The sequence below is a fragment of the Gobio gobio genome (genome assembly GCF_949357685.1).
Source record: "Gobio gobio genome assembly, chromosome: 25".
NCBI lineage: Eukaryota > Metazoa > Chordata > Actinopteri > Cypriniformes > Gobionidae > Gobio > Gobio gobio.
The window spans coordinates 2,761,687-2,776,686 of NC_137121.1; the positions used below are offsets into that span (position 1 = coordinate 2,761,687).

The window sequence follows — 15,000 nt, forward strand, 5'->3', positions numbered from 1 at the left end:
AATGGTAATTATTGCTATAACTATAACGATAACTATAACAATAACTGTAATGGTAACTATAGCTATAGCTATAACTATGATGATAACTGTAATGGTATCTATAGCAATAACTATAATGATAACTGTAATGGTAACTAGCAATAACTATAATGATAACTGTAATGGTAACTAGCAATAACTATAATGATAACTGTAATGGTAACTAGCAATAACTATAATGATAACTGTAATGGTAACTCTAGCAATAAATATAACAATATCTTTAACGATAACTGTAATGGTAACTATAGCTATAACTTTAACGATAACTGTAGTTGTACCTATAGCAATAAATATAACGATAACTGTAATGTTAACTCTAGCAATAACTTTAACGATAACTGTAATGGTAACTATAACTATAACTATTACTATAACATTAACTGTAATGGTAACTATAGCTATAACTATAACGATAACTTTAACGATAAATGTAATGGTAATTATTGCTATAACTATAACGATAACTATAACAATAACTGTAATGGTAACTATAGCTATAGCTATAACTATCACGATAACTTTAACGATAACTGTAATGGTAACTATAGCTATAACTATAACGATAACGATAACTGTAATGGTAACTATAGCTATAACTATAACTATAACGATAACGATAACTGTAATGGTAACTATAGCACAAACTATAGCGATAACTTTAATGGAAACTATAGCTATAACTATAACGATAACTTTAATGGTAACTATAGCTATAACTATAAAAAAAACTTGAAAACAAGTCGTATCTTTCACAATTTTACTTCTCAAGTAAATTGACGTTGTTTTAATGTTCAATGTAATGATAATTTACTGGAACATGTGTCATTATTTTAGTAACTACGTGACATGGCATTCAGTAAATACTGTATGCATATCCATTTTTCATCCCAAACATGGATTTCCAAGTCTGAAGGAACTCGCTTCTCCCTAAAGCATGACATCCGTCACTTTAAACCAAATTAAGATAATGTTCCCTTCACAAACGAACTTCCTGCTGGGACGCCTGTCTCATCCGGACCGGTCTGTTTGGACGCTGGCAGCGCATTAGAGAACGGCTAGCGGAGGCCTGTCAGAGGAGCACAGGGACTTCTAAAGATAGGACAGAATCCCTCCGTCTGTCACTTTGCATTCGGCACAATATTCATCTTACTCGCGGATAATAAATGTGTAATGAGTGAGACAGAAAGACGAGAGAGAAACCTTTCAGCCTGTTCCCCGTGAAACGATACACCGATCCCGACTTCACATCTGTGTTTACATTAGGTCTGCTACACGCTGAGGATGAGAGTAAGTGGAACGTTCTGTTGCGTCTGACCTTTGAGACGACATGCAAATCTCGCTGCCATTTCGGTGTTTACAGAACAAGCTCACTGCTAATTAGCTAATTGCAGACTGCCTGATTGGCTGTGCGGTGCTTGATTAAACGCCAGTCGACTAGCAACGCTCGGTTTGTAGACAGCACTAACATTTCCATGGGATTTTACACGTTTGTGAATATATGAAGCATTTTCAAGCACAAGATGGCGCTACTTAGCACACTAGCTAATTATCATGCCGTTTAATGACACCACCGACCAATCACAAGCAAGTGTTGAGTTGAGTGACAGATTTCAGCTATGCAAAATATTCTCTCTTAATAGCAATTTATTGATTTTATTGCTTGTATCTTAATATTTTCACAATGAGGTCTGTTCACATCAAGAACGATAACTATAAACATAACAATAACAATAACGATAATTATAACTATGAAGATAGCTATAACAAGAACTATAACTATAATAACTATAACGATAACATAATGGTAACTAAAGCAATAACTATAGCGATAACCATAATGATAACTATAACGATAACTTTAAAGGTAATGATAACTATAATGATAACTTTAACTATAATGTTAACTATAAATATAATGGTAATTGTAACAATAACTGTAACAATAACTGTAATGGTATCTATAGCAATAACTATAACGATAACTGTAACAACAACTATAACGAGAACTATGATGGTCTCTATAACAATAACTTTAACGATAACTGTAATGGTAACTCTAGCAATAAATATAACGATAACTGTAATGGTAACTCTAGCAATAAATATAACGATAACTGGAATGGTAACTCTAGCAACGATAACTGGAATGGTAACTCTAGCAATAAATATAACAATAACTGGAATGGTAACTCTAGCAATAAATATAACAATAACTTTAACGATAACTGTAAAGGTAACTATAGCTATAACTATAACGATAACTAACGATAACTGTAATGGTAACTCTAGCAATAAATATAATGATAACTTTAACGATAACTGTAATGGTAACTATTGCTTTAACTACAACGATAATTGCAGACTGCCTGATTGGCTGTGTGGTGCTTGATTAAACGCCAGTCGACTTGCAACGCTCGGTTTGTAGACAGCACGAACATTTCCATGGGATTTTACACGTTTGTGAATATATGAAGCATTTTCAAGCACAAGATGGCGCTACTTAGCACACTAGCTAATTATCATGCCGTTTAATGACACCACCGACCAATCACAAGCAAGTGTTGAGTTGAGTGACGGATGAGTGATGAAACTCTTTCATTTCAGCTATGCAAAATATTCTCTCTTAATAGCAATTTATTGATTTTATTGCTTGTATCTTTATATTTTCACAATGAGGTTTGTTCACACCAAGAACGATAACTATAAACATAACAATAACGATAATTATAACTATGAAGATAGCTATAACAAGAACTATAACTATAATAACTATAACTATAATAACTATAACGATAACATAATGGTAACTAAAGCAATAACTATAGCGATAACCATAATGATAACTATAACGATAACTTTAAAGGTAATGATAACTTTAACTATAATGTTAGCTATAAATATAATGGTAACTGTAACAATAACTGTAACGATAACTGTAATGGTATCTATAGCAATAACTATAACGATAACTGTAACAATAACTATAACGATAACTATGATGGTATCTATAACGATAACTTTAACGATAACTGTAATGGTAACTAGCAATAAATATAACGATAACTGTAATGGTAACTCTAGCAATAAATATAACGATAACTTTAACGATAACTGTAATGGTAACTATAGCTATAACTATAACGATAACTAACGATAACTGTAATGGTAACTCTAGCAATAAATATAACGATAACTTTAACGATAACTGTAAAGGTAGCTCAAGCAATAAATATAACGACAACTTTAACGATAACTGTAATGGTAACTATAGCTATAACTATAACGATAACTATGATAGTATCTATAACAATAACTTTAACGATAACTGTAATGGTAACTATAGCAATAAATATAACGATAACTTTAAAGATAACTGTAATGGTAACTAGCAATAAATATAACGATAACTTTAACGATAACTGTAATGGTAATTCTAGCAATAAATATAACAAAAACTTTAACAATAACTGTAATGGTAACTCTAGCAATAAATATAACGATAACTTTAATGGTAACTGTAATGGTAACTAGCAAAAAATATAACGATAACTTTGACGATAACTAGCAATAACTATAACGATAGCTGTAATGGTAACTAGCAATAAATATAACGATAACTTTAACGATAACTGTAATGGTAATTCTAGCAATAAATATAACAAAAACTTTAGAATAACTGTAATGGTAACTCTAGCAATAAATATAACAATAACTTTAACAATAACTGTAATGGTAACTAGCAAAAAATATAACGATAACTTTAACGATAACTGTAATGGTAACTAGCAATAAATATAACGATAACTTTAACGATAACTGTAATGGTAACTCTAGCAATAACTGATGATAACTGTAATGGTAACTCTAGCAATAAATATATCAATAACTTTAACAATAACTGTAATGGTAATTATAGCTATAACTATAATGATAACTTTAACGATAACTGTAATGCTAACTATAGCTATAACTATAACGATAACTATAACAATAACTGTAAGAGTAACTATAGCTATAACGATAACTTTAACTATAACTGTAATGTTAACTATAGCTATAACTATAACAATAACTGTAATGGTAACTATAGTTATAACTATAACGATAACTGTAATGGTAACTATAGCTATAACTATAACGATAACTTTAATGGTAACTATAGCACTAACTATAATGATAACTTTAATGGTAACTATAGCTATAGCTATAACAATAACTTAAACTATAACTGTAATGTTAACTAAAGCTATAACTATAACAATAACTGTAATGGTAACTATAGCTATAACTATAACGATAACTGTAATGGTAACTATAGCTATAACTATAACGATAACTTTAATGGTAACTATAGCACTAACTATAACGATAACTTTAATGGTAACTATAGCTATAGCTATAACGATAACTTTAATGGTAACTATAGCACTAACTATAACGATAACTTTAATGGTAACTATAGTTATAACTATAACGATAACTTTAATGGTAACTTTAACGATAATTGTAATGGTAACTATAGTTACAACTATAATGATAACTTTTACAATAACTGTAATGGTAACTATAGCTATAACTATAACGATAACTATAACAAAAACTGTAAGGGTAACTATAGCTATAACTTTAACGATAACTGTTATGGTAACTATAGCTATAACTATAACGATAACTGTAAGGGTAACTAAAGCTATAACTTTAACGATAACTGTAATGGTAACTATAGCTATAACTATAACTTTAATGGTAACTATAGCTATAACTATAACTATAACTTTAACGATAACTATAGCAATAACTATAACGATAACGTTAATGGTAACTATAGCTATAACTATAACGATAACTTTAACGATAACTATAGCAATAACTATAACGATAACTTTAATGGTAACTATAGCTAAAACTATAACATTAATGGTAACTATAGCTATAACTATAACGATAACTTTAACGATAACTATAGCTATAACTATAACGATAACTGTTATGGAAACTCTAGCAATAGCTATAACGATAACGATAGTTATCATTATAGATATCATCCTTGGTGTGAACGGTCCTTTACTCATATGTGAATATCAGTCTGTATCTACCACAGTATAAGCGTTCTCCAGCACTGACACTATACCTGTGTTTGTGGTAAGAGACTCACCGAGCATGTGCAGTTCTTGCACCCATCTGTCCACGTCTGCTCCTCTCTGTAGGTCACTCCCTTCACGCGACACGTTCTCTCGCAGTAACACGAGTCCAGACCTTTCATCTTCTCCTCGGCCAGAGACAGCTGAGAAGAGAAGCACGGAGGGATGAGGATGCGGAGTGCAAATCCCCACCTCACCCCAATTAAACTCCATTTCTGACAGAAAACAGATGAGGAAACGCCTGTAGTTGATTGATTATTTGCGATGGAACGTTTGCATTTTTCATTAAGCCGTTGTGATTTCGACACGCTCGATCAGAGGAGTTTTTCCTCATCAGCGCCAGAGTTTTGTGCAGTTGGCAGCTGTGAGTTATTACAACAGCATAAACAAGTCTTTAAATTCATAGCACAGACGCAACCCAGATGTTCCTAAAACTGGGCTCGGATTCGTCTGTCAAACAAAAACAGGAGAAATGTGCTGCGTTTACTGCCAGATCAGGACTGAGATGTTCAGCTGAGTTGAAAATACTTATAAATATCAATTTGAAGAACCAAAGAAGATGCAGAAATATAATTACTAGATCCAAGTTGGAACGAAATTCATATCAACTGCTGTGATGGTAGCTTTTTATAATACATTACATTTAAGTAATTAATTTAAGTACATTTAAATTTAAAGTTACGACAGCATATGTTTAAGTTATGACAACATATGTTTTTACATTGCTTTAACTCATCAAAATAAGTTAATTAATGTTCAACTTTTTTATAAGTTAGACAAGATTCATCTCATTATTTTAAATCAGCTTAAAGTCATTTAAGTTGCAAAACATTTCGATTGTACTAACAAATTTAAGGCAGCAATCTTTTTACAGATACATTAGATATTAATACTGAACATTAGAAATACGTCCTATTTATACTTTTAAAAAATTGGTGTAGGATTTACTTTAATGCAAATTACTAAGAAACGACAAGTCACAACACATTTAATTAAAAGTGCCATTTTGAAGTAGAGAGACTTGCAACACTGCAAAAATTATGTTGTTCTTCAGTATTTCTGTCTTGTTTTCCAGCACTAATATCTAAACATTTTTAAATCAAGATTATATTGCCTTTAAATTAAGTTTATTTTTCTGACTCCTTTGGCAGATATTTGTATAATGTAATATTTGCTCTGTGTAATATCTGAAGTCCTTTTGCTTCTCCAGTAAATGTATCTTGATATAAGGCAAGACACCCCAGGTGAATAGTAATAAAATTAACTACTAGACATCACCATACTTCCCTAGTTGATTGATTACATGAAGAATTTTCTGTAATGTTATGTTTAAATAAGCAAATGAGGTGTCTAATTTGCATGAATTTCTAGAACAAAAACCTGAACATACAGTAGGTTTTTACTGAGGGGATTTTGGATATCTCTTTTTATCGCTCCATAAATCAGAAGAAGAAAAAAACAGCCAGAAAAAAAGACATTTTCACCAACAAGAACATGTAGGAATAAACTGGTGTATAACATCAGGCAAATGACATATGAAAAAAAAACCCTCAGTAAAAACCTTCAGAATATAGATATGAATAATCCTGTAAATTGTGGTGTGTATAAGTGCTGCTGAAGTGGAGGAAAAACTCATTTTGTGGAAACAGCGTTTGAAGATGTGTGCTGTAATTGAAATCTACAGACGCAAATAGATAAAGTGCTATAAAAAAAATACACTTAAAAGTCTATTTCTAGAACAAAAACCTGACCACTGGATAAAGCCAGGTTCAAAATTCTTGTAAAAAATTGTTTTTTGACATATTAAAGTCAAAGGTTTTTACTGAGGGGATTTTGGATATCTCTTTTTATCACTCCATAAATCAGAAAAAAAAACTGCCAGAAAAAATACATTTTCACCAAAAAAAAATTAGGAATAAACTGTTGTATAACATCAAGTAAATGACATATGAACAAACCCCTTGGTAAAAACCTTCAGAATATAGATATGAATAATCCTGTAAGTTTTGGTGTGTATAAGTGCTGCTGAAGTGGAGGAAAAACTCATTTTGTGGAAACAGCGTTTAAAGATATGTGCTGTAATTGAAATCTACAGACGCAAAGAGATGAAGGGCCACAAAAGATACACTTAAAAGTCTATTTCTAGAACAAAAACCTGACCATTGGATAAAGCCAGGTTCAAAATTCTTGTAAAAAAAATTTTTTTACATATTAGAGTCAAAGATTTTTACTGAGGGGATTTTGGATATCTCTTTTTATCGCTCCATAAATCAGAAAGAAAAAACAGCCAGAAAAAAGACATTTTCACCAAAAAGAAAATGTAGGAATAAACTGTTGTATAACATCAAGCAAATGACATATGAACAAACCCCTTGGTAGAAACCTTCAGAATATAGATATGAATAAACCTGTAAGTTGTGGTGTGTATAAGTGCTGCTGAAGTGGAGGAAAAACTCATTTTGTGGAAACAGCGTTTAAAGATGTGTGCTGTAATTGAAATCTACAGACGCAAAAAGATAAAGGGAAATAAAAAAGATACACTTAAAAGTCTATTTCTAGAACAAAAACCTGACCATTGGATAAAGGCAGGTTAAAAATTCTTGTAAAAATTTTTTTTTTTACATATTAGAGTCAAAGGTTTTTACTGAGGGGATTTTGGATATCTCTTTTTATCACTCCATAAATCAGAAAAAAAACAGCCAGAAAAAAGACATTTTCACCAAAAAAAATTTAGGAATAAACTGTTGTATAACATCAAGTAAATGACGTATGAACAAACCCCTTGGTAAAAACCTTCAGAATATAGATATGAATAATCCTGTAAGTTTTGGTGTGTATAAGTGCTGCTGAAGTGGAGGAAAAACTCATTTTGTGGAAACAGCGTTTAAAGATGTGTGCTGTAATTGAAATCTACAGACACAAAGAGATAAAGTGCTATAAAAGATACACTTAAAAGTCTATTTCTAGAACAAAAACCTGACCATTGGATAAAGCCAGGTTCAAAATTCTTGTTAATTTTTTTTTTACATATTAGAGTCAAAGGTTTTTACTGAGGGGATTTTGGATATCTCTTTTTATCGCTCCATCAATCAAAAAATACTGTCAACAGCCAGAAAAAAGACATTTTCACCAAAAAAAATGTAGGAATAAACTGTTGTATAACATCAAGTAAATGACATATGAACAAACCCCTAGGTAAAAACCTTCAGAATATAGATATGAATAATCCTGTAAGTTTTGGTGTGTATAAGTGCTGCTGAAGTGGAGGAAAAACTAATTTTGTGGAAACAGTGTTTAAAGATGTGTGCTGTAATTGAAATCTACAGACGCAAATAGATAAAGGGCTACAAAAGATACACTTAAAAGTCTATTTCTAGAACAAAAACCTGACCATTGGATTAAGCCAGGTTCAAAATTCTTGTAAATTTTTTTGGACATATTAGAGTCAAAGGTTTTTACTGAGGGGGTTTTGGATATCTCTTTTTATCACTCCATAAATCAGAAAATACTGTCAACAGCCAGAAAAAATACATTTTCACCCCAAAAAAATTAGGAATAAACTGTTGTATAACATCAAGCAAATGACATATGAACAAACCCCTCAGTAGAGACCTTCAGAATATAGATATGAATAAACCTGTAAATTGTGGTGTGTATAAGTGCTGCTGAAGTGGAGGAAAAACTCAATTGGAGAAAACAGCGTTTAAAGGTGTGTGCTGTAATTGAAATCTACAGACGCAAATACATAAAGTGCTATAAAAGATACACTTAAAAGTCTATTTGTGGTGTTTTCTTTTCACTCTTTATGAAAAGCTAAAACGCATAAAATCTCAAAATTGACAGATGCATGAAAAAAACTGTGTTTTTGCCTGTAGTGCCTCGGCTCTGAAGAATGTTCTGATATTTGTGCTGGAAAACAGGACAGAAATACTTTTTTTTTTTTTGCAAATAGTATTTTCTTGTAAAACCAATTTTTGTTTTATTTACAACTTCGAAAAGTCTTTATTTTATTTATTTAAAGGTGCGCTACAGAATTCTGGCCTCTCTATCGCCATCGGTGGTTGAAAGAAAAAATTGCGGGCAACTTTTGATTAATCTGATGGAGATTCCACATTGAAAATAAAAGTTAATGCAATAATTACATTTAGTTTCAAAACTAGTGAAATTCCTCTGTCATCTGAATGCGGCTGTCTTTCCGATTCATATTCCAGCTGATGAAATCAAATGAAGCCAATTATTCGGTTGTGATTTTGAGTTTGTCACCTTGCTGGAGGTTTTGGCCAAGATGTCCTGAAGTTCCATGATCTTCTGCACGAGTCCATGAAAGTCATTGCAGGTCGGACAGGCTAAGAAAGAGACGTAAATGACATGCGTTTATCGTGACGGAAGGACTGAACATTTGTGCATGTTTAATATCACAAGTAAAGTCATTAACAGCACGTACTACGGTTGAGGTCTGGGCATTGTGTGATGAATCCTTGAGGCATCACAAGGATCTGAAGGTCTTGCATCACTCCCTGCATGGAGAACACACGGCAATCAGTTCACACACACCATTAGATCAGAGCTGAAACATTAATTACATTTAATGACACTTTGCATTGCATTAAATATAATTGAGCACTCAGCAAACAAAGACCTTGAGATGCTCTTATAAATTACGTGAATGCAGGCGTTTTGACCCAAAAACAAAAATGTCTGCAATTATTAGCATGAAAAGTAAGGAATGTCCTCTCTATACAGTCACCAGCAGTCCTTCAGCAGAGCATCATGGGTAAAATGCTGCTGGAGTTGTGGCTTTTAGATGTTCAAGGATGCTTTTATTTGCACGGCAGAATATGAACAGAAAGCTTAAGTGCCAAAAACACTATTAGGAGAGCAGAATGACGGACGCGGATGAGCCTGACCTTTTCCCAGGACATGTTCTCTGGATTAGCACCTGTTAAGCCATATTGCTTTTCTCATAGCTTCGATTTGCAGTTTATATTTAGAGGTTTTATCTCCGTGTCGAATCAAACTTGCACAGTTTATTCAGGATTCAGTCCAACTGATGGCGGATGCCATGTGGAGATTATCCTTTATTATAATCAACATGAACGGGAGGTATTTGCGTGGAATAGTGCCGTTTTTAATGCGAAACATACTGACAGCTTCTGAAACTGGTGTTTGTAACTTATGCATAAAAGCCTGTATGTTTCTGAAGTAGTCAATACATCAATATTAAGAGTCAAGAACGCATTAAAGTGACAGTAAAGATGTTTATAATGATTTCTGTTTCAAATAAATGTTCTTTTGAACTTCCTATTCATCAAAGAATCCTGAAAAATAAAATATATCACGGTTTCCACACAAATATGACTGTTTTAAATACTGATAATAATCATAAATGTGTCTTGAGAAGCAAATCCTCATATGAGAATGATTTGTGAAGGATCATGTGACACTGAAGACTGGAGTAATGATGATAAATTCAGCTTTGATCACAGGAATAAATCACACTTTACTGTATATTCACATAGAGAACAGCTACTTTGTATTGTATAATTTTAACAGAATTTACAGTATTTTTATCGAATTAAATGCAGCCTTGGTGAGCAGAAGAGACTCAAAAGTTATGGACCCACTTTATATTAGGTGGCCTTAACTACTATGTACAAACATTTTAATTAATCATTTCATACAATGCACTTATTGTGTACATACATGTTTTTACATTGTACTTACATTTAAAAAAATACCTGCATGTAATTACATCTGTAATTAATTTCTGTAGTTACATTACACAGTTGACACTTCCCTTACACCTAACCCTACCCTTAAACTACCAATACAACCACACCTGTCCCTAACCCTACCCTTAAACTGACCCACACCACCACACCTGTCCCTAACTCTACCCTTAAACTGACCCAAACCACCACACTTGTCCCTAACCCTACCCTTAAACTGACCCATACACCACACCTGTCCCTAACTCTACCCTTAAACTGACCCATACACCACACCTGTCCCTAACTCTACCCTTAAACTGACCCACACCACCACACCTGTCCCTAACCCTACCCTTAAACTGACCCAAACCACCACACTTGTCCCTAACCCTACCCTTAAACTGACCCATACACCACACCTGTCCCTAACTCTACCCTTAAACTGACCCATACACCACACCTGTCCCTAACTCTACCCTTAAACTGACCTACACCACCACACCTGTACCTAACCCTACCCTTAAACTGACCTACACCACCACACCTGTCCCTAACCCTACCCTTAAACTGACCCAAACCACCACACTTGTCCCTAACCCTACCCTTAAACTTACCCAAACCACCACACCTGTCCCTAACCCTACCCTTAAACTACCAATACAACCACACCTGTCCCTAACCCTACCCTTAAACTTACCCACACCACCACACCTGTCCCTAACCCTACCCTTAAACTGACCCACACCAACACACCTGTCCCTAACCCTACCCTTAAACTGACCCACACCACCACACCTGTCCCTAACCCTACCCTTAAACTGACCCATACCGCCACACCTGTCCCTAACCCTACCCTTAAACTTACCCACACCACCACACCTGTCCCTAACCCTACCCTTAAACTTACCCACACCACCACACCTGTCCCTAACCCTACCCTTAAACTGACCCATACACCACACCTGTCCCTAACCCTACCCTTAAACTTACCCACACCACCACACCTGTCTCTAACCCTACCCTTAAACTTACCCACACCACCACACCTGTCCCTAACCCTAAACTGACCCATACACCACACCTGTCCCTAACCCTACCCTTAAACTTACCCATACCCCCACACCTGTCCCTAACCCTACCCTTAAACTACCAATACAACCACACCTGTCCCTAACCCTACCCTTAAACTACCAATACAACCACACCTGTCCCTAACTCTACCCTTAAACTACCAATACAACCACACCTGTCCCTAACCCTACCCTTAAACTTACCCAAACCACCACACCTGTCCCTAACCCTACCCTTAAACTTACCCAAACCACCATACCTGTCCCTAACCCTACCCTTAAACTTACCCAAACCACCACACCTGTCCCTAACCCTACCCTTAAACTTACCCAAACCACCACACCTGTCCCTAACCCTACCCTTAAACTTACCCAAACCACCACACCTGTCCCTAACCCTACCCTTAAACTTACCCAAACCACCACACCTGTCCCTAACCCTACCCTTAAACTTACCCAAACCACCACACCTGTCCCTAACCCTACCCTTAAACTTACCCAAACCACCACACCTGTCCCTAACCCTACCCTTAAACTGACCCATACACCACACCTGTCCCTAACCCTACCCTTAAACTTACCCATACCCCCACACCTGTCCCTAACCCTCCCCTTAAACTTACCCAAACCACCACACCTGTCCCTAACTCTACCCTTAAACTGACCCACACCACCACACCTGTCCCTAACCCTACCCTTAAACTTACCCATACCCCCACACCTGTCCCTAACCCTACCCTTAAACTTACCCACACCAACACACCTGTCCCTAACCCTACCCTTAAACTTACCCACACCACCACACCTGTCCCTAACCCTACCCTTAAACTTACCCACACCACCACACCTGTCCCTAACCCTACCCTTAAACCAGGGGTGTCCAAACTCGGTCCTGGAGGGCCGCTGTCCTGCAGAGTTTAGCTCCAGCTTGCCTCAACACACCTGCTGGAAGTTTCTAGTATGCCTAGTAAGACCTTGATTAGCTGGATCAGGTGTGTTTAATTGGAGCTGGAGCTAAACTCAGCAGGACAGTGGCCCTCCAGGAGCAGGATTGGACACCCCTGCCTTAAACTTACCCACACCACCACACCTGTCCCTAACCCTACCCTTAAACTTACCCACACCACCACACCTGTCCCTAACCCTACCCTTAAACTTACCCACACCACCACACCTGTCCCTAACCCTACCCTTAAACTTACCCAAACCACCACACCTGTCCCTAACCCTACCCTTAAACTTACCCAAACCACCACACCTGTCCCTAACCCTACCCTTAAACTTACCCAAACCACCACACCTGTCCCTAACCCTACCCTTAAACTTACCCAAACCACCACACCTGTCCCTAACCCTACCCTTAAACTTACCCAAACCACCACACCTGTCCCTAACCCTACCCTTAAACTGACCCATACACCACACCTGTCCCTAACCCTACCCTTAAACTTACCCATACCCCCACACCTGTCCCTAACCCTCCCCTTAAACTTACCCAAACCACCACACCTGTCCCTAACTCTACCCTTAAACTGACCCACACCACCACACCTGTCCCTAACCCTACCCTTAAACTTACCCATACCCCCACACCTGTCCCTAACCCTACCCTTAAACTTACCCACACCAACACACCTGTCCCTAACCCTACCCTTAAACTTACCCACACCACCACACCTGTCCCTAACCCTACCCTTAAACTTACCCACACCACCACACCTGTCCCTAACCCTACCCTTAAACCAGGGGTGTCCAAACTCGGTCCTGGAGGGCCGCTGTCCTGCAGAGTTTAGCTCCAGCTTGCCTCAACACACCTGCTGGAAGTTTCTAGTATGCCTAGTAAGACCTTGATTAGCTGGATCAGGTGTGTTTAATTGGAGCTGGAGCTAAACTCAGCAGGACAGTGGCCCTCCAGGAGCAGGATTGGACACCCCTGCCTTAAACTTACCCACACCACCACACCTGTCCCTAACCCTACCCTTAAACTTACCCACACCACCACACCTGTCCCTAACCCTACCCTTAAACTTACCCACACCACCACACCTGTCCCTAACCCTACCCTTAAACTGACCCATACACCACACCTGTCCCTAACTCTACCCTTAAACTTACCCATACCACCAAACCTGTCCCTAACCCTACCCTAAAACTGACCCACACCACCACACCTGTCCCTAACTCTAACCTTAAACTTACCCATACCACCAAACCTGTCCCTAACCCTACCCTAAAACTGACCCACACCACCACACCTGTCCCTAACTCTACCCTTAAACTTACCCACACCACCACACCTGTCCCTAACCCTACCCTTAAACTTACCCACACCACCACACCTGTCCCTAACCCTACCCTTAAACTTACCCACACCACCACACCTGTCCCTAACTCTACCCTTAAACTTACCCATACCACCACACCTGTCCCTAACCCTACCCTTAAACTGACCCAAACCACCACACCTGTCCCTAACCCTACCTTTAAACTGACCCACACCACCACACCTGTCCCTAACCCTACCCTTAAACTAACCCACACCACCACACCTGTCCCTAACCCTACCCTTAAACTGACCCATACACCACACCTGTCCCTAACCCTACCCTTAAACTAACCCACACCACCACACCTGTCCCTAACCCTACCCTTAAACTAACCCACACCACCACACCTGTCCCTAACCCTACCCTTAAACTGACCCATACACCACACCTGTCCCTAACCCTACCCTTAAACTAACCCACACCACCACACCTGTCCCTAACCCTACCCTTAAACTAACCCACACCACCACACCTGTCCCTAACCCTACCCTTAAACTACCAATACACCACCACACCTGTCCCTAACCCTACCCTTAAACTTACCCATACCACCACACCTGTCCCTAACCCTACCCTTAAACTTACCCACACCACCACACCTGTCCCTAACCCTACCCTTAAACTGACCCATACACCACCACACCTGTCCCTAACCCTACCCTTAAACTGACCCATACACCACCACACCTGTCCCTAACCCTACCCTTAA

The 15,000-nt window shown here is 37.2% G+C and overlaps 1 protein-coding gene across 1 annotated transcript in view; it reads right to left on the reverse strand.

Moving 5' to 3' along the window:
• Positions 1 to 15,000, reverse strand: part of nell2a (neural EGFL like 2a) — a 153,112-nt gene that overhangs the window by 95,872 nt on the left and 42,240 nt on the right. The window contains exons 6-8 of the mRNA XM_079809133.1: positions 9,628 to 9,700; positions 9,447 to 9,529; positions 5,198 to 5,326 (exon numbers count right to left, since the gene is read on the reverse strand). Coding sequence (XP_079665259.1) covers positions 5,198 to 5,326; positions 9,447 to 9,529; positions 9,628 to 9,700 — 285 coding nt within the window. The remainder of the gene's footprint in view (positions 1 to 5,197; positions 5,327 to 9,446; positions 9,530 to 9,627; positions 9,701 to 15,000) is intronic.